The sequence below is a fragment of the Larus michahellis genome, chromosome Z (genome assembly GCF_964199755.1).
Source record: "Larus michahellis chromosome Z, bLarMic1.1, whole genome shotgun sequence".
In the NCBI taxonomy this organism is placed as follows: domain Eukaryota; kingdom Metazoa; phylum Chordata; class Aves; order Charadriiformes; family Laridae; genus Larus; species Larus michahellis.
The window spans coordinates 60,419,309-60,441,016 of NC_133930.1; the positions used below are offsets into that span (position 1 = coordinate 60,419,309).

General features: G+C 39.8%; 1 protein-coding gene across 9 annotated transcripts in view; it reads left to right on the forward strand.

The window, feature by feature from the left end:
- PAM (peptidylglycine alpha-amidating monooxygenase) overlaps positions 1 to 21,708 on the forward strand; it is a 150,082-nt gene that overhangs the window by 53,667 nt on the left and 74,707 nt on the right. For all 9 annotated transcript variants that reach the window (XM_074569429.1, XM_074569431.1, XM_074569432.1 and 6 more), the window contains exons 2-3: positions 18,427 to 18,936; positions 20,105 to 20,225. In XM_074569429.1, the coding sequence (XP_074425530.1) occupies positions 18,845 to 18,936; positions 20,105 to 20,225 (213 nt within the window). In that variant the 5' untranslated portion in view covers positions 18,427 to 18,844. The remainder of the gene's footprint in view (positions 1 to 18,426; positions 18,937 to 20,104; positions 20,226 to 21,708) is intronic.

Here is a 21,708-nt window from a genome sequence, read left to right on the forward strand (position 1 = left end):
AAAAGACTTTGAAAATCTGGAGCTCAAGGGGTGGGGTTTTTTTAATTATTGCTATTTTTGAGATGTTGTGGGATTTCTTTGTGTCCTATTCCAGCCAAGGTCAATCTTCTTTGAAGATACCCGTCTTTCTCTTTTTCCCTAAAAGGTTAGTTCATGGTTTATCTGTTTGGATTAAGTTATTATTGTTAAATAAATAGTACAATATTGTTAAATAAAATGGTAGAAAGATTGATCAAAGATCCTGAAAGTATAGATTTCTGTCTTCCTACTTTCATTCTGTATTTGATTACTGACAAAGGACAATAAAATATGTCCAGTTAGAAGAGTGGACTGTTCAGGGAAAGGTAAAATGGACATATGAAGGTGCATCATAAAAAATTTATTATAGCCCATAAGGTGTATTGTCTAGGCTACTCTTAACTCTGTTGCATAAAATGAAATCTCTAAATAGAATGATACTAAGGAAAAAGTTGTAAATATTTTTGTTCAAGATCTGGCCTATAGTTAAAATGATCTTTGAAAGGTGTTTAAAGGCTTGTTTCTTGCAGTGTTTGATTTGTTGCCATCGTCTGTCAAACCATCCCGTTCCCTCCTCCAATAGTGGATCAATTCCTGATAAATTCTGTCTTTCTGAGTCCTTTCTGGCTCACTTGCTTCTTAGGCTGTTACCTAAGAAACACCATTAATGGCAGTGTACTGGCATGAATCAGTGACAGGGTGCTTAATGAAAGACTGTTTTGGCGTGACAAGTCACCAATAAAAAGAGCCTTTTTAACTTTTGTCTTTTCAGAGAATCAAAATAATTGCCTGACAGATGGAATAAGACAGGGGAGAGATTGCTTTCTGAAAAAAAAGGCAAACAATGCAAAATACATAAAATAATTAGCATGTAGTTGGGCGTTTTGTTGGATTTTTTGGTTTTGGGTGGGTTTTTTTTTTTTTTTTTGATTGATTAAACTTTGCATGTAAATACCTAACTACACATTTACCACTGTTGTATTGAGTGTGGGGAGGTGGGGGGAAATCATTTGCAAAAACAGTATAGGGTCTGTAAGAGTGGTCATAAGCAGTGAGATAAATACTGAGCCAAAAAACTGAGTCCTTTCTTTAAAACTGAAGAGATTTCTTTACAGCTCTCGAGTTATCTTCCACTTCCACCCCTGTAGTAGAATTTGAGAGTCCGGGGGGCAGTGGGATTCACATGTACTCAGGTTAGGAAAAGTAACCAATTTTTGCTGTTTCCTTAGGGGGATTTCTGGTACATCTTAATTTATTTTAATTTTCAGTAATAAGGGGTTGTATTTTGACAGCTAAGCAAACCTAATTGTGTCCAAGCATGTTTCAGTTTCTCTTTGCCATGTATCTGCAGATTCTACCAAGGGAACTTGTGTAGTAAAATGCAAAGCTTAATTTTTTTGCTTTCTGATACGCAGTCTCAGAAGGGATTAAACCAGAATTTTTAGGTTTTGTCCAAACTATGTATTCCAGAAATGCTTTTCAACTAATTTGTTGAAATTAGTTAACCTAAGGACAAGCTAAATCTTATCCTTAGTTTTCTTTTTATTAGAGTAGATTAAGATTCTTCTTTTTTCTTAAATCACAGCCATCGTGCAGGAATCAGAAAACATAAAGCTTGAAAATTTTGTAGAGTGGTATAGGAACGGCAGTGTGATGACCGGTTTTATACCCATGTCTGTCAGTTTTGTGGAAAATAGCAATAAACCAGTATCAAGCAAGGCTATTGCCATTGCTTCCTGTATTATGGTTCTCATACATTCTGTGCAAGATTCTCTTTAAAACACAAAAAAAAACCCTTATCAGATGCAAGCTTAAAAAAAAACGAGAACGAAAAACAAACAAAAAACCCCCAAAATAACAACAACAAAAAAACAGCCAAAAAAGCTTGCAAATAAAGGAAAAAAAGATGTATATGTGATATGCCAACTAAGATGTAGGAGATACTTGCCTGAAAAGATGGCTTTGTGGTCCAGTGTAGCTGTTCCAGAGCACACAGGTGCCTATTCAAATTTGTGTTCAAAACATGATAAAAAGAGTAGAATCAGTGAATGCAGTTGCTAAGTTCAATACAAGGGTGAGTGGGTGAAGTGTACTGCTGTGCTGGGGATGAGAACAGATGATCTTGCAATCTTTCTGATCTGACCTAGCAGCCACATACAAGGTATGTATTTTGTATGTGGATTTAATTTGATTTATAAACAACAAAACTGAATCAAGCTGACATGAGATCTGATTCCAGTCCTGAAGAACTTTTGTGTGCAGTGAAGCTTGATAAAACTTTATTGTTGTTTCATTGGTTTTATTGGTGCTATGAACTTGTGTGTGTGTGTGTATATATATATATATATATTAAAGCTGACTTGTGTGTGTGTGAAATTAAGCCAGTTTTGAAGGTTGTTGAACAGTACAGCTCTGTGTGTGTGATCTGGATTTGTTCCCTCTGCTTACTGCAGTTCTTTACTCTCAAACGTGTGCAGTTGTCTGTCACACAGCAAGATCTTGTTTCTTGACATTTATCCATTAGGAATTGAAATTAGTCGTAATAAATTTTTTTGCGGTTCATAATTTAACTGAATATAAGTGTGTGTATCAACAGATTTGTTATAAAAATGTTTATTTTTGCAATGAGGAAACTAGTACAGGTTTTAAGTATAGAGTAGGTTCTTACATTGAGCTTCCACTGTGTATCTGTCTAGTAGAGGTCATATCTTTAAAAGACTGAGGACATCTTTAATTTTGTCACTTGTAAGGTGACACCTCCTTTTGTAGCATGAAAGTTTTACTTCAATAGTAGCCTCTCATTCCTTATTTTGTGTTCAAAGGTATCAGATTTCTGTTCATTTCATTCAAGAATAGGTCCGCTTATAAACTGCATGCTGTGAGCATTCTGACAATAATGAATTGTCTTTCGTTAAGGTAACCTAAAATTAAGGTAACTTGTAACCTTTGAAATTACTGAACAGACTCTGGAAGAGAAAAAATGTGAATGACCCATAGCTGTTGGCAAAAGTTGTATCTTTTTTTTCATGCCAGCCAAGATTTTCAGAATGAATAAAACCTAACATTACTGATGAACAGGAGTAACCAGTATGTCATTAAATTTCTAAAATTGCACATGCCATTCATCTCACAATTATGTGATAACTAGTTGTTGAAATAGCTTGTCCTACTATGCTGAGGGGGAAGGTACTGTAGATTTCATACACATCTTCCCTGTTACTCATACATACTTTTGTCTGAACAATTAAAGGAAGTAAAAGAAATGTGGAGTAAAGGTGTCCTTCCTCATAAGCCAAACATTGTTGTAGCATGAGCCAAAAAGAGATAACAGAGTTGCTGGAAAGTCTTGGGTTTAAAGGTGTTTCTGCCCCTGCAGTTTGTGGAAAAGGAGGTTGAACGTCATTTGAACTACCTAAATTTTGAAAGCAACTACTTAACTTCTACATAAATACGTTTTAAAACATTTGTTTAAAATTCCAGTATCTAGAAAGAGTGAGCTATCTTTCCCAACCTTGCATAGATGCAATTTCATATCCTTTTCCCCCCAGAAGTGTTACATTTTTGGCAGTAATGCCATTTGTTTGGGGATTGGCTGTAAAATTCAGATTGGGGGCTGTGGAGGTGGAAATCCTGTTATTCTTCATGTATTATCTTTCCAGTCCTGCTGGTGTATAGCTGAGTAGCATTTTCCAGGTAAGAACACTTGGTTCGTTCTATTCTGGAAATGAACAAGGTTGAGTGAATTGGGAGTGCTTTACAGACATGTCCTAGAATCCCCCTTCATACTCCAGGAACCAGGGTAAGGCACATTTCTACAAGGAAATTTTATCAGGAACCTGGAGCTGGAGGTTGTAGAGGGGAGGGAACATGTCCAGAGTAGTTTAGACACTAATCCTGATTATTTGTTTTCCCCTTTGTTCTTATTTCTCTCCTGGCTTGTTTTGCATTGCAGATATAGCAAATGTAACAGAACTAATTGTGGTTTAATGCATGTGGGTGGCTCAGCGTCACCCAGCCCCTCGCTCACATCCCCCCCCAGTGGGATGGGGTACAGAATCGTAAGGGGTAAAAATGAGAAAACTTGTGGGTTGAGGTAAAGACAGTTTAATAGGAAGAGCAAAAGCAAAGAAAAACAAGGAATTCATTCCCTGCTTCCCATTGGAAGGCAGGTGTTCAGCCTTCTCCAGGAAAGCAGGGCTCCGTCATGTGTAACAGTTACTTGGGAAGACAAATGCCATAACTCTGAATGTCCCCCCAGTCCCTCCCCTTCATGTGATATGGGATATCCCTTTGGTCATCTGGGGCCATCTGTCATCGCTGTGTCCCCTCTCAGCCTCCCTGCTGGTGGGGCAGTGTGAGAAGCAAGGAAGGCGTTGATGCTGTGTAAGCACTGTTCAGCAATAGCTAAAACACCCTGGTGTTTTCAACACTGTTTTGGTCACAAATCCAAAACATAGCCCCATATAGGCTACTCTGAAGAAAAATAACTCTATTGCAGCCAAAACCAGTACAAACTCCATACTGTTTGTATCGTATTCATGTCCCACACTAATCCAACACATCTTTTGTTGTTTGCAAGGGCATGTAGCGATAGGATGAGGGGTAATGGCTTCAAACTAGAGCAGGGTAGGTTTAGATTAGGCATTAGGAAGACGTTCTTTACAATGAGTGTGGTGAGACACTGGAACAGGTTGCCCAGAGGGGTGGTGGATGTCCCATCCCTGGAGACATTCAAGGCCAGGCTTGATGAGGCTCTGAGCAATCTGATCTAGTTGAAGATGTCCCTGCTCACTCCAGGGGGGTTGGACTTTAGATGACCTTTAAAGGTCCCTTCCAACCCAACACATTTTGTGATTCTATGATTCTGTGATCCTCATTATCCACACTCCACACACGTGACCCTTCCTGTCTTTTGATACATACACAGATATCATTCCGTTAGTCTATGGCCCCCCCTGTAAAATGCCCATAAGACGTCCATAGAGTTCACTTAGTCTGTGCCTTTGGTCTCCATCTGTTGTGGTGATCACTCAGTGCAGGAGAGGTGGTGTGTTGTCTGGAGTTACTGGGCACCAAAGCCAGCGCAGGTGAGGTTGCTCTTGCACTTGCACTGACTACCTCCTGTGAGTCCCATGTGCCCCTGGTGTAGGTCGTTCCTGCTATAGCACTTCCTATAACATACAACTCAGATCATGGGTTACAACATTACCTACGTGGGTACCTCTCTGCGGCTGCAGCTCCTGTCAGGAGCCTGCTCCAGTGTGGGCTCTCCAAGGGCTGCAGCTTCCTTCAGAGCACATTCACCTGCTCCAGTGTGGGGTCCCTCCTACCAACCTCTGCCATGGGGTTGCACGTTTTATACAAAGTCATAGATTGTCATATGTTCTCAGCAGTTTTTTCTTGTATTGGTTTCTGCATTTTTTCCTTTATTTTTCCTTTCCCAGTGTGCCCTGTTTTTCTTCATTTTTTCCTGTGAACTCCTCTTATTTTCCCTTATGTAACAGTGACTTCTAGCAAAGAAATTTGGGTTCCTTCTTGATTATCCATCTATGCCCTATATATTCTATATATAGAGACACTTTATAGAAAAACCTAATGCCATTGTAATCACAGCCAATTGTGTTGTACTTACCTTTTTACTTTTTAAAAATTACACTTAGTGTTAAGACTCGTTCTGGTTAAATACTGTTCTATTTATTGTGTTCAGTTACCTCAGTATTAGCATCATTGTATTCTGTGATATTGAAAGTCTGGATTTCTTTCTAGACATGCTAGACTTCTAGTATTTATTTTTTTATGTTTACAGAATTATTGCTTTTGTGGCTACTAGTTTTGAAAAAAAAAAAAACAATATTCAACCAGAAAAAAGTTTGTAATAAAAAGAACTACATTAGTTGAAAATTCATTTATGTGCTTTTAGTATGCATCTTACATTGCTCAATTGTTAACTAACACTAAATTGAATTAGATTCAATGATTTGTTTTTCATCTTCCACTCTTCTCATTATCTTTTCTTTAATTAAGAGGTGTTGTTATCTGAGCCATTTGGAACAAGGAAAGACTACAACATTAGTTTTGTAATGAACTCTAACAAACTTCTGTTGAATTATTTTCATTAAATGAAGTTGCTTGTGATTTTTATGAAGCAACAGTGCTGTAAATCTCAGTTTAACTACATCATTTAGGCTGCATCTGTGGGAGGATATTCCAGATTTGTTAGTAGTGTCCTACTACATACAGTTCAAGGAAAAAAATATGTATTTTGTGGGGAAGGGAGGGAAAGAGACGCTAACAACCCTCTCCTCTACATTTCTTTCAAATAAAATGTAGATCTGCTATGAAAAACTGCTAGAAGATTGACCACTTGTAACAAAACCATAACATAACATAGCTCTACTTCACTGATAACAAGCATTTTTTTTGTTATTGTTATTTAGTTTGGTTATTTTTTTTTTGTTATTTAGTAAAGTTAACTTGTTTACAAAGTACATTCCCAATTACCAATAACCTTAATTTTAATTTTCTTTCCTTTATTGAAAATAATTCCCTTTATCTCATCCATCTAATGGTATGCCCTTCTTGAATAAAATTTATTTAGGTGGGTTTTTGCAGGGGGGCGGGGGGTGCAATTTGGATAGTGTTTTGATTGACAGGACATTCCCACCTCCTATTCAGGTGTTAAGTGAACAGGAACTGTGCAAGTAATCACTGCAGCGTACTCAGAAGTGTGCTGTACCAAGCCAGGAAACACCATTTGCAGAACACTGTGCATAAGAGTGCATTACAATTGCATGGCCAAGCAGAGCCAGAAGGTCACTAGCATTAGTTGTTCCCACCACCGCTGCTATCCTGACTCCTAGCTACATACTGCTTTTTCTATTTTTCAGTGCTTGTGTTCATCCACTACCTTTGGGAACCAGTTCAACTCACTAATCTGACAGAAAACTAGCCTAGGTTTAACGCTGCTTGCAGTGGCCAGGGACAGGAAAAGAGGAGAGAAGAGGAACGTCCTATTTGATGACAGTGAGCAACTCACATGGCTCCACAGCCTCATCAACGGCGTAGTATGGCTGTGCTCACCAGTACTCCGAGCAGCAGCTGCACTGCATCGCCTGTTTGTGCTCTGTGAGTTCAGCTGCTCACCTAATCCAAAATACACCTAATGTATTTTGGTGGGAAAGAACCAGTTTAAAATAGACTAATAGCCATATGTGGTGCGTTGACCTTGGCTGGCCACCAAGTTCCCACCAAGCGTCTCTGTCACTCCCCCTCCATCAACAAGGCATGGGGGAAAAAAATACGACAAAAAGAACATGGGTTAAGATAAAGACAGGGACATCACCGACCAACTACTGTCACCAGCAAAACCGACTAGAGTTGGGGAAATTGGTTGAGTTCATTGACAATTAAACAGAGTGGGATAATCTACAAGCACTTCCCCTGCCCCCGCTTCTTCCCAGGTTCAAATTCACTCCTAACCTTTCTATCTCATCCCTCTGAGCAGTGGAGGGGGATGGGGAATGGAGGTTGCGATCAGTTCGTAACACTTTCTCTGCTGCTTTTTCCTCCTCATGCTTTTCCCCTGCTCCAGCGTAGCTCCCATGGGATACAGTCTTAATCACCTTCTCCAACACTGATCCTTCCCCCCATGGGTTGCAGTTCTTCATGAACTGCCCCAGTGTGGGTCCTCTTCCAGGGTTCAGTCCTTCAGGAATGGACTGCTCCAGCATGGGTCCCCCATGGACTGCAGCTCCTGCCAGGAGCCTGCTCCACTGCAGACTCTTCAGGAACTGCAGCTTTCTTCAGGGTACATTGATTTGCTCTGACTTGGGATCCTCTACGGGCTGCAGGGTGGATAGCTGCTCCACTATGGTCCTAAATGGGCTGCAGGGAGACAACCTGCTTCACCATGATCTTCTCCACGGGCTGCAGAGGAATCTCTTCTCCAGCACCTGGAGCACCTCCTCACCCTCCTTCTTTGACCTTGCTGTCTGCAGAGTTGTTTATCTCACATTTTTCTCACTCTTCTCTCTCAGGTACAATGCAGTGTTTTTTACCCCTTCTTAAATATGTTATCACAGAGGCACCAGCAGCATCACTGATGGGCTCAGCTTTGGGCAGCAGCAGGTCCAACTTGGAGCTGGGTGAAACTGGCTCTGTCCGACATGGGGGCAGCTTCTGGTGTCTTCTCACAGAAGCCACCCCTGCAGCCCCCCTGCTACCAAAACTTTGACATGTAAATACGTACACCACATTAAGAAAGTTCTACACGTTTTGACTGAAAAAAATTATACTCTGCTCTTCTTTGAGTATATACCTCATACACAGGGGATTCAGGGAGTCTGATTTGAAGTCCTTTTTAGTGAAGAAACACGCAATGAATTTAATTCATAGTTCATATGTAATGTGTAATTGAACTTAAACATTTCAAATGATCTATCATTTGCTTTATCCTTGGAGGCTAATCCTAATTCTATAAAACATTCTCCCTTTAGTATTTTCTATTTTTGCATAACAAAGGAAAAACAAAGGGGACTTCAGTGAACGTTTATCTTTATTACATTGTGCTGCTGATAGTGATCTGGATATTAAAATGAAAGTGGTGGCTTCTCATGTGTTTTCCCTTTTAAGCAAGTAATTAGTACCATCCAACTCGTTCATTTTTTCAGAATATGAAATTAGCAGTTTAAGATGTCATCTTTCAATGAAAAATGTTGATCTTCCTTGACAAGAGAATATTACCTGTTTTGATACCTGGTCAAAGAAGAAGGATTACAAGGTGGTTTTTTTGTGAATAAAATGTTTTTCAAATGCAATTAAAATGCAGAATGTGAGAACTAACACATGCTCTCTCTGGTGTTTGGACTTCTGAAAAACGTGTGTGACTCCCACAAGAAGAAAAGGAGGCTTTGCATTTCAGTGTTTTAATAGGGAGTGTTTCAAGCAGTTTCATGAGTTCGCTGCACAATTATAAAAGATTTGGCAAGCAGGTCAAGGGAGGTCATCCTCCCCCTCTACTCTGCCCTGGTGAGGCCGCACCTGGAGTACTGTGTCCAGTTCTGGGCTCCCTGGCTCAAGAAGGACAGGGAACTGCTGGAGAGGGTGCAGCAAAGGGCTACCAAGATGATTAGGGGGCTGGAACACCTCTCTTATGAAGAAAGGCTGAGGGATTTGGGTCTTTTTAGTCTGGAAAAAAGACAGCTGAGGGGGGATCTTATCAATGCTTATAAATACTTAAAGGGTGGGTGTCAGGAGGATGGGGCCAGGCTCTTTTCAGTGGTGCCCAGGGACAGGACAAGAGGTAACGGGCACAAACTTGAACATAGGAAGTTCCACCTAAACATGAGGAGGAACTTCTTTACTTTGAGGGTGGCAGAGCACTGGAAGAGGCTGCCCAGAGAGGTGGTGGAGTCTCCAAGTCTGGAGACATTCAAAACCTGCCTGGACGCGTTCCTGTGCAACCTGCTGTAGGTGACCCTGCTCTGGCAGGGCGTTGGACTAGATGATCTCCAAAGGTCCCTTCCAACCCCTACCATTCTGTGATTCTGTGGATTTTATTATCAATTTAGTAAAGATTATTGAGTTGGCAAATTGTGACCATTTTGCTGAAGATGATGCGGTGGGGGAAGTTTTCGCCTAACTCCCCTGGAAATAATGTCCTTGTTCTTTTTTTGCATAAACACATCTTATAAAATTGTTTTCTTACATGCATTTTTTTCTGATTTCGCTGACTGCTGCTGCTGTCTGGGTTGCCAACTAAGTATGATTTGAGTGTTTCCTTTATTGTTCAGTGTACAGAGTTTGTTTATGGCTTGGGATGGTAGGGTTTATGATATCTTGGTGATTCTCACTCTTTATGGCAGTTTAGGAACCTGCAAGTGATGTTGTGAACCTGTTGATCTCCAAAAGGGAAAGGCAGAGTGTAAATGACAGTTCTTCATCCTCTATTTCTTTCCTGTATAAAACGTCAATTAATTTCAAAAGAAAACTGTCTAGTAGGTAAAACTCTCCATACCTACTGAACTGACAGAGCATTCGAAGGGTTGTGCTTTGTTGATTTTTCTTGGTACATATAGCCTGTCTTCAGATAGTAAGTAGAACTTACTACCCATAAAAAATGATTCATTTAACAAAGAGCACATAAGTGGTTAACAGCTCAGCAAAATCCTTCAAAATAAGTTTAGACATTCAGGTATTCACATTTTTTTATAAATTATGTTGCCCTTATAAACCATCCTTTCAAGCACTGCTTAATACAAATTGTCATATAATACTTGTAGTCAAATAGGAAAGAAATACACATTGTCCAATTTCAATATATTTGGAAAGCATGCAAAGAGTAAATCCATTTAGAAAGCATCCAATTTCACTGCCGTAATACATACAAGAAAATTCAAGTCGCAGTTCTTTATTCAATGTATAAATACAGTGCTTCCTCTGATGGAGTGCACAGTGAGTTTCTTATCATCATGACACATTTCTTTTGAAAATATGCACTGTGCTTATGCTCGGCAGATCAAATTTTAGAAAACGTTGTTTATAAAAACAAAAATAAGGGGAATCGTATTTCTCTTTTTTTTTCCTTTGGTATCTATGCCTGAAAAATGCTTGGTAACAGAAGATAAAAATTTGTAAAATCTAAGTTAAACCAAGAGGCAAACTATATTTGACAGCTTAAAATTCTCATTTTAAAAAAAGTATCTTTAATATTACACCAAATCCTGTGTGAATTGCTGCCAAAACAGGGGGTTCCTTACCAGCCCCAGCTGCATGCTCGCACCATTTCTGTTGGCATGGAAGTACAGCAGCTGCCTGCTGGCACATTGACCAGTTGATCTGATGGAAAATTAACATGTTCGTGGGGTGGGCAAGCGGGGAGAGCGTCAGCTTCCTGAACCAATGCAGGGCAAGAGGAGGAGGAAAATACAAGGCAGTCTGCAATTACAATGGGTTTGGTATATGGTGAAAATTTATCTTTCACTCTTTTCAGAGGAACAGTCCAATGAAGTCTACTTTGAACAAGCTGCTTCTACTCTTGAAGAACCTTCCTTAGCTTAGGATGATTTAGAGTCATGTTCTAAATGTTTTCCTGTAAAACTATGTAAAAAAAAGAAAAAAAATTGCTTCAAGGAAAGTAACCAGTTTTCCAGAAACAATATAACAGAGCTTTAAGGAAGAAATTTCTAAGATGATAAATGTATTATTTAATCCAAAAAGTTTGGTAGAAACATGACACAGAAGTCAGGACGTTTTTTGTTACTTATTTAAAAAAAACCCATAACAAAACAAAAAAACCCAACTAAAATAACTCTAAGTATACAACTACATTTGTTTGACTATGCATTGCATTAAAAGTTATTTAGGCCCTGTATTTTATGTAATCATTGTTTCAGTGTTGTCCAAAGAATTTTAAGCTGTAAAAGCAGCTTACCTGAGGAGAATTTTCTTGAGTTTCCTGTCATTTTCTTACCCATTCATTGTCCTGTATGGGCAGTGGAGTTGTAAAAGTAACCAAGAAACCAAGTTTTCATCATCTACTGCCACAGATCCTTTGTATCATCTGTCCTTGGTGCCTTTCATCTTCTCTGTATCGTTAGGAATGCTAGGTATTGCATGGTCATAACCCCTTATCCACATCACCTGCCATCTGTTTCTCTCAAATTGGTTTGCTACTTTTAATTGACAAACTGAACTTTCTTTATATATTATTTTTAAAGGTTGAAAGAATTTATTGTCACTGACTCACAGAATGGTTGAAGTTGGAAGAGACCTTCAGAGGTCATCTGGTCCAATACCCCTGCTCAGGCAGAGCCACTTACAGCTGGGTGCCCAGGACCATATCCTGATGGCTCTTTAGTATCTCTGAGGATGGAGATTCCATAACCTCTCTGGGCAACCTGTGCCGGTGCTCAGTAACCCTCATAATGCAAAAGTGTTTCCTGATGCCCAGAGGGAACCTTCTGTGTTTCAGTTTGTGCCCATTGATGCTGGTCCTGTCATAGAATAGAATCATAGAATTGTTTAGGTTGGAAAAGATCTTTAAGATCATCAAGTCCAACTGTTAACCTAACACTACCAAGTCCTCCATTAAACCATGTGCCTAAGTGCCACGTCTACACATCTTTTAAATACCTCTAGGGATGGTGACTCAACCACTTCCCTGAGCAGTCTGTTCCAATGCTTGATAAGCCTTGCAGTGAAAAAAATTTTCGTAACAGCCAATCTAAACCTCCCCTGGCTCAACTTCAGGACATTTCGTCTTATTCTATCACTTAGGAGAAGAGACTGACCCCCACCTCGCTACAACCTCCTTAAAGATAGTTGCAGAGAGCGGTAAGGTGTCCCCTCAGCCTCCTTTTCTCCAGGCTAAACAACCCCAGCTCCCTCAGCTGCTCCTCATAACACTTGTGCTCTAGACCCCTCACCAGCTTCATTGCTCTTCTTTGGATGCACACCAGCACCTCAATGTCTTTCTTTTAGTGAGGGGCCCAAAACTAAACGCAGTATTCGAGGTGCAGCCTCGCCAGTGCCAAATACAGGGAGACAATCACTTCCCTAGTCCTGCTGGCCACACTATTTCTGGTACAAGCCAGGATGCTGTTGGCCACCTTGGCCACCTGGGCACACTGCTGGCTCATAGTTAGCCAGCTGTTGACCAACAGCGCCAGGTCCTTTTCTGCCAGGCAGCCCTCCAGCCACTCTTCCCCAGGCGTGTAGCGCTGCATGGGGTTGTTGTGACCCAAGTGCAGGACCCGGCACTTGGCTTTGTTGAACCTCGTACCATTGGCCTTGGCCCATCAATGCAGCCTGTCCACATCCCTCTGTAAAGCCTTCCTACCCTCAAACAGATCAACACTCCTGCCCAACTTGGTGTCATCTGCAAACTTATGAGGGTGCACTTGATCCCCTTGTCTGGGTCATTGATAAAGATATTAAACAAGCTGCCACCCACCTTCATCCTCTTTGCACCCTCTGTTCACGTATTTGTATATATTGATGAGGTCCCCCTGAGCCTTCTCTTCTCCAGGCTGAACAGTCCTAGCTCTCTCAGGCTTTCCTCAGAGGAGAGATGCTCCAGTGCATCATCTTTGCGGCCCTTCCTTGGACTCTCCAGTATGTCCGTGTTTCTCTTGTACTCGGCAGCCCAGAATAGGACACAGTACTCCAGGTGTGGCCTCACCAGTGCTGGGTACAGGGGAAGGATCACCTCCTTTGACCTGCTTACAATACTTTGGTTAGCGTAGCCAAGGATACCATTAGCCTCCTTTGCAGCAAGGGCACATTGCTGGCTCATGTTCAGCCTGGTGTTTATGAGGACCTGCAAGGCCTTTTCTGCCAACCTGCTTTCCAGCTGGGCAGCCCCCAGCATGTACTGGTGGCTGGGGTTGTTCCTCCCCAGGTGCAGGAGTTTGCACTTTCTTCCCCTTGTTGAACTTCATGATGTTGCTGTCAGCCCTTTTCTTCAGCCTGTCATGGTCTCTCTGGGTGGTAGCATGACCCTCTGGCCTGCCAGCCACTCCTCCCAGTCTGGTGTTGTCAGCATTATACATCTCTGTTTCTGATAATTGCTCTGCCAATCCCTAGATATCTTAACTGTTTTGTGAGATGTTTTTTATTGATGTTGAGGCTCAAAATGTTGTCTGATTTGACAGATTCATGCCAAATGTATCTTTGATGAAAGTGTCATAAGTGGCTGAATTTAGTGCAATAATGAATCCCTAAGCTGATCCCGCAATATATTGATTTTCCTGTGTTAATAGAAACAACATGCTTCAACTTGGAGGCCTAGCTGCAGTCCATTTGGTGGACTGGCTATTGTTTGTATACCCAACTGTTGCTTAAACTTAAAGGTTTGTGTAAGATTAAATGTGGACTCTCTGCTCTAGCTAAAGACAGAACTTAACTGATCCTTGCTTGATTCCATGATTTCAATGCCTAAGACACAAGAAAAGAGATTCAGCTACGAGAAATTACCACCTCTGGGAGACTTTCATATCAATCCCCATAAGCTTTTACCATCTTTTTTGTCTTTGAAGGTAGTGATGGTTCAAGGCGAGGTTTCTGCTTCTGGCTTGTTCACTTGGTACTGTATGTAAAATGTTTAGTGACTAAACTGAAAACAAGGAATTATTATAATGTACTTCATGAACTTGTGATTAATATAGAGCTTTCTTTTTCTGTAGCTGATTTTTTGAAACTGATCATTTAATTTCTATTATTTTAAAAAGCTCACTGTTTAATTTGTGTAACATCACATTGAAGTATTTTTACTTTATTTTGCATAATATTTTGAATTGTATTTTGATTTGTAGCTTCCTGGCCACTTTTTTTTGTTTCCTCACAGCATATTCAGTAAGATGTCTTGTTGCTAGTTGCCGTGGTCTGTTTTGTTTTTCTTCACTCCCTTTTTTATATCATTGTTTTCTGCTATGTCTGGGTGGGGCTTGTGGGATAAAATAACATGCTTACATTGCCCAATCTAATTTTCATCTCCCTTTCTCTACTTTCACTCTAGGCTTTGTCTTTTTTACTTCACTTCTTTTGTTCCCTTGGGATCTCTTACCCCAAATTGAAGGCAAAAGCGTGGTATCAAGATGTCCATATAATGAACCTAAGTAACTGTGTAATCTTATTAATGAATCTCTGATCCTCACTTTTTTCCCTTGTTGTCTGGTATTCTTGTATATTGCATCATATCTATAATTATACTGAAATCTTCTCAGGATAGTGATCCCTTTTTGTTTTTTTCTTTTCTCTCAAATGTAAAATTTGGTTGTGCAGGGGTCTGATCATTAAGTACCAGGTGCATCAAACTTCTATCCATTTCATATCCATCCAGATGATGAAACTGTAGTTAAAAACAAAGCTCGTGGATTAAATTATCCCATTTTTTAAGTAGAATGTACAGATGTTAGGCATGAATGTATTGATCACGCTACATATTTAGTTTCTTTGGTTTTTTTAGATAATTCCAGGTTTGTGATTTTTTTTTTTTCTTCTCTTGTGGTTATCATTCTAAAAGCCATGAATTCACAGATACTACTCTGTAACATTAATCATAGAATCATCATAGAATGGTTTGGGTTGGAAGGGACTTTAAAGATCATCTAGTTCCAACTCCCCTGCCCTGAGCAGGGACACCTCCCACTAGACCAGGTTGCTCAGAGCCCCATCCAACCTCACCTTGAATACTTCCAGGGGTGGGGCATCCACAACTATTTTGGGCAACCAGTTCCAGTGCCTCACCACCCTCGTAGTAAAGAATTTCTTTGTATTATCTAATCTAAATCTACCCTTCGTTCAGTTTAAAACTGTAACCCTTTGTCCTATCACTACACTCCCTGATACAGAGTCCCTCCCCGTCTTTCCATGTAGGCCCCCTTTAGATACTGGAAGGCTGCTATAAGGTCTCCCCAGAGCCTTCTCTTCTCCAGGCTGAACAGCCCCAACTCTCTCAGCCTGTCTTCATAAGAGGTGCTCTAACAGGTCCATGTTCTTCTTGTGGTGAGGACTCCAGTGCTGGACGCAGTACTCCAGGTGGGGTCTCAGCAGAGTGGAGTAGAGGGCAGAATCACCTCCCTTGATCTGCTGGCCACACTTGTTTTGATGCAGCCCAGGATGTGGTTGGCTTCCTGGGCTGCAAGCACACATTGCTGGCTCATGTTGAGCTTCTCATCAACCAACACCCCCAAGTCCTTCTCCTCAGGGCTGCTCTCAATCCATTCTCCACCCAGCCTGTATTTGTGTTGGCTTTGCCCCGACCCATGTGCAGGACCTTGCACTTGGCCTTGATGAACTTCATGAGGTTGGCATGGGCCCACTTCTCAAGCCTGCTGAGGTCCCTCTGAATGGCATCCCTTCCTCCAGCATATCAACTGCACCACACAGCTTGGTGTCGTCAGCAAACTTGCTGAGGGTGCACTCAATCCCACTGTCCATGTCACCGACGAAGATGTTAAACAGCACCAGTCCCTATGCTGACCCCTGAGAAACTTCACTTGTCACTGATCTCCACTTGGACATTGAGTCATTGACTGCAACTCTTTCAGTGAGGCCATCCAGCCAATTCCTTGTCCACTGAGTGTTTCATCTGTTACATCCCTGTCTGTCCAATTTAGAGATCAGGATGTGGGGCGGGTCAGTGTCTAATGCTTTGCACAAGTCCACGTAGATGATGTCAGTTGCTCTTCTCTTCTCCACCAATGCTGTAACACCGTCATAGAAGGTCACCAAATTTGTCAGGCTCAATTTGCCCTTGGTGAAGCCATGTTGACTGTCACCTATCACTTCCTTGTTTTCCATGTGCCTTAGCAGAGTTTCCAGGAGGATCTGCACCATGATCTTGCCAGGCACAGAGGTGAGACTGACTGGCCTGTAGTTCCCCAAGTATTCCTTTTGTCCCTTAAGGTGTGTTTTGGTGATTTTCACTATTATAATGCTTAACTCTGCAGTAAGAATCGAAAGGTGCTGTAAAGAAACCCTCATACTTCAGTGAGGAGGGACTAAATGATCAAGTTTCTTAGTAACTTTCTGTTATTAATTCATAAACCAGGTAGATGTTTGTAGGCGACTTGGTATAACCAATCTCAGACTTCTTGAAGCTGGCAAAAATGACGCATTTGGTTTTACTTCCAGTCACTGGAAAATATCTTTTCAGATTCCAAAAAAATATGCCAGAAAGTTGTAATTCTGTGTATGATAAAATACAGTGTATTCCTCCTGCATCTGTTCTTCAGAGTTCTTGCTTGTCAAGTGTATTTACAGTATGGGCTGAAAATAAAGGCATCATTTCTTGGGTAATACAAATTTTAAAAGTACTAGAACATCCAGCCAGGTGTTTTACAAAGATGCTGAACAGTTACTGTTGTGTAATTATATCTTAAAGAGTAAAAGTAATGAAGTGTTCTGTTCTTATAGTTGTTTTAACTTTCTGTGAAGCATATTAGTTGTCTTTTTTTTTACATTATTTTTGATTTTCGTCATAGTACAGTCCTTTATATGTGCTGCAACTTTCCATAGTTCACTAGTGAAGATGATTTAGATCACAGAAGTAAAGTCATGAAAGTTTGCGTAAAAAAAAAAAGAATCAGGCTTGTATTGTTGCTTGCATGGGTGATTTTGGACAGCTTTGGCATGATTTTGGTGAGCTGAAAGATAAGATAAAGTCTATTTTTAGTTGCTTGTGACTGGAGCTTTTGTGTCATCCTTCAATGAATGAAATATGCAAGTTTAATGATGATTAATGTAATCAGGTTTTTAAATCTTACAAATAGTTCGATGCAAATCTAGTGTAGCTGCTAAACAACAGGCAAGTGGCTAGCATGGCTTCCTAGTGTATGTATAAGCACTTCTGCTTCTTAAGAAGCTGTTTCAGTACATCTGCCCTGAGGTGGAAGTGATTTTTCATAAATCACTTGAATTTTAATGGTGTTTCCTCTCAGAATCCTTCTTTCCTATTTCATCCTTATAGCAGTATTTTGACGTTGTCTTCCAGGGCCTGGGAGATAGTTCATTTGGGCTGGTTTTTTCCTATTAATATTTATCTGAAAAGAATTACTATATAAAGTTTTTGATTTTATTATGACTAGAAATTTTTCTTCTGCCAGATTTGGAATGCTCAATAAAAATAATAGTATATGTCTTCAGTAACACACAGTCTGATTTTCTAGCATACATATAAAGAAACTTTAGATTTTGAAATTAAAATGTCATATCAACTAAAATGGGGAAGTAAGAACAGTTAAAGCAAGGAGGAGAGTAATGGTTTATGCTCATACAACCTCAATATATGAAAGGATAAAAAACTATTCAACTAATATAAAGCAGTCTGATCTGTTTAGTTCTTGTTGCGCTATTTCCAAAAAATAATTTGTAAGTATCAGTTTTCTGAAATGGGTATTGAAAGTAACTATAGTATGTAAGAAGCAGGTATCTTAATGACATCATGGTGTATTACAAGTTGCATTAAAAATATTATATTCTCCCAACCTGCAATATGTGCAGAAGCATTTAGTGATAGTTGATAAAACTTACAAACCTTGATTCTTGCCATGTCAGTGTTTGGGGTTTTCTTGCTGCTTGTAGAACACATTATACTAGTGCTTGTAGGTGTGAAATACTCCATGCTTTGCCTTTTGCATATTTGAAGGTTTTTTTCTATGTCTTCCTATCATGTAAAATGTGTTTGAGAGCGCGTTTTGTATATCAATATGAAACGTGTCAGTTTCTGACCCTGTATGGATGGGAGGGGAGGGAAAGGAGGAATCAACAGCCTTGGTGCAATCTTCACTGGGTTGGGCTAAAGCTTGTGAAAGAACTTACTAATGTATTAAAATGCCTCAACAGGGATTCGCTGAGAACTAATGCTGTAATGTGTTAGTCATCCTTTATCTGCTTCTATTTTTACAGGTTCTGAAGGATGACAGACACTGGTTTCTGCGATGCCACTTGGAATCACTGTGGATTGATAAGTAACATGCAGATTTAACTCCATAACCTGGGGAGAAGGCACCAGGAGCGCTACTTCTTTTCAGCTCCTTAAGTGGACAGAAGTACAGTGTCATCCATCTGCAAGGGAAGATTCTTCAACAGATTTTTACAGCTAATAATAAAGACAACACAGCATCATCCACCTCCCTGATTTACAGCGCATCACCTTCCAAGACAGATGGTCTGTCAGAAGCTGGAGGATGCCCGCAGAGCACATAATAATGAAGTAGTGAATTGATACTGCTGCTGCTGCCGCCTAATTGTCAGGATCACAGCCGATAGAACTGCACTGCCCTTTTTCTGCTCGCTTAATCAGTCCAGAAACAGCAGGGTGGACATGGCTGGCCTCGTTAACAACCTGCTAATACTGTTTCTTGTTTTTCAAAACATCTGTTCGGGTTTCAGAAGCCCACTTTCTGTCTTCAAGAGGTGGGTTATGCAGGAAGACCTTATGTGTTGAATGCATGCAGTCACGATATTATGGAAGTAAGAAAAAGCATGTCCTAGATAAAAATGCGCATGGTGTTTGTTCAGTTTTCCTCACTTGCTCTGATTTTTTTTTCTGCAGTTTTGAAATGGCACTCTTGTCATATTGAAGAATCTCCTTTAATCCAGAGGTTGCTCTACAAAATGTGCATTTAGGATGATAAAATAACAATTAATAGAACTTTTTAGATAACGCCACAGGTGTATTTGAGACCACACAGGGAGTAAATACATTGCAGCTGCTCGAGTTAGCTTGCAGTATAAAATTATGTTTTAACGAGATAGCAATAAATAGCTTAAAAGTGGGCAATCCTGAGAAACTGGGGGGGGGTTGAATGCAAAATTGCATAGGTAAATTGTAATGTGATGTGTACAAGAGAAGTAGCCTCTTAGCTCTCCAAAAAAAGTGTTTTTCTGGTTTTGAGGTGTATTTGGCACTGTAGTTACCATGTCACTTCTATATTTTTATGTATATGTATGAATTTACATAATCAAAATTTCTACCAATGATGCATCACGTTTCAGATGCCTTACCATCTAGTTCCTTATGGTGATCTATTTCTTTTTTTTTCACAATTTGTTTATATATTGCATTCAATACAGACTTTGATATTCATGTGAAGTTGTAAAACTTACCGTTTTACTTTCCTACTTATAATAGGAGTTACTGTAAATGTCGTGGTGTTGGAATTAAAAATTTCCCCTTTACACATTATTTAAATTTAATCTGTACTGAATTACACATTAGACACATAGTCTTTAAAAAAAATCCCAAACTGTCGTGAATGATTAACAGTACCTTACATTTTCTAGTGAATTAATTTTCTGTATGTACATCCATGTACCTCAGGCAATTATTTAGATGAGATGACAGCTTATGTTTTCAGGTGATGTTTTCCAAACTAGTCTGTCTCATTGCTCCAAGGAACTGCTTCAGTAACTGCTTGAAAAGTAAGATATTTTCCTCAGCTCATGAAGGAGTGAAATTTCCAGATCACTCCTGGAGCTACTCGGCATTGTCAAACTTCTTTACTAAGTCTGAAGACCCTTGTTTTTAGAAAGGCATAACAAAAATCAGTATTTTAAAAAATCTTTCCTCCTTGTTTTCAAGGTATAAAGATACTACCAGATCTCTTTCCAGTGAATGCCTTGGAAGCAACCGGCCGGTGATTTCACTTGGTCTTTCAGATTTTGCATTGGACATTCGCATGCCTGGGGTGACGCCAAAGCAGGTGAGAGAAATGCAGTTTTTCTTTTTGCTGCTTACTCTTTTTTTTTATAAGCTAGGAAGATAAAACCTTGCCTACAATATCACTCACATAAAAAGAACAAAAAAACCAGGGTAACTTTTACAGATATATGTATGTCCAGAGAAAGGCAGGAAACAGAAGAGTGATCTCAAAGGAGAGAAAAATCTTTTTGTCTAATTAATTTTATTTGTAAAAAGTTAGTTTCATGAACTGAATTGCTGAAGTTTATTAAAACAAGAATTGAGTTTTATTAAAGTGAAATATTTCATTTAGAGTTGCAGTTTACACCACATTTCAGATGATGCCTCAGTGAATTTAGTTATATTAAATTGAACATCGCTGCAACTCTGTCAAGCTGAGAGACAACAACCAAAGAGCATTTTATGAGGGTAATACTTTTGACCCAGTGCTTTAAAGCCTTAAAATACTCCAGAAAAACTACTATAAACAAGTTATAATGGTATACGCTTTCAGGTTTTAAGTTGCCTATCTTCTACTGACCTAAGCAAGTAAAAATGATGACAATAATTAACATTTTTAACACTAGAATTAGCATTTTTAAGATTCATATAAAAGTCTGAGATTCTACTGTCATTTTCACATATAGTTTCTTTAAGCAAGATAAACAGTGATTAATGGTGGGGTTTTTTTGCAGCGAAGCTATGCAGGGAATTACGTGTGTCATTAAAAGACCCTACATCTCTTTTAGAGGGCTGCAGGTGCTTGGAATGAGCAGGATGTTGTGCTGCAGTAGATGATGACTCATTGTTGCAGATAGCACTTTCAAAAAATACTGAAGGGAAAATGAGATTTTCAGCTATGGAGGAGCACCCCTCTGGAACTTGTAATTTAGAGCAAGTGGTGTCATTCCAGCAAGTGCAGAACAGAAATACAGTTTCTACTACATCTTATTTGTCTACAGTAAAATACTAAACTTCTGTTTCAGAAAGAGTGAAAATGACTCTCAGTTCATCCAGGTGCACGCTTGTAATTACATTTTCACCTGAGGAGATACTAGTTGAAGAGCTAGGAAACGCATAGGGAGGGGTCAGTCACTTCATGTTCCTATTAAGAAAAACAAAACCCAACACCAACAAGAAAAGGCTGTGATAGTTAATAGAGAGGACATAATGCTTTTCACATTCACGTGTACCTATAGCCAACAGCCTTTACATACACAATAAACAGAAATGCTACTGTAGCGTAGATTTGGGGAAAGGGTGGCGGGGGAAAGTACAGCAACAGAAAGCAACTTGCCAAGTTAATTCTTAAAAAGATAGGTGAAAATAGTCAATAACTAGCCTTCAGTACTTTTAAGTCTAGCTTTTATTTTCCTCTCTCAGTCCCACCTACCCTTATCCTCATTTCCCTTCCTCCTTCCACACTGTTCCACACTAACTGTACAAGAAACTTAGTTCCCATTTCGTCAAGTTAAACACTGACATACTCTGCAAGAAGCAATAGC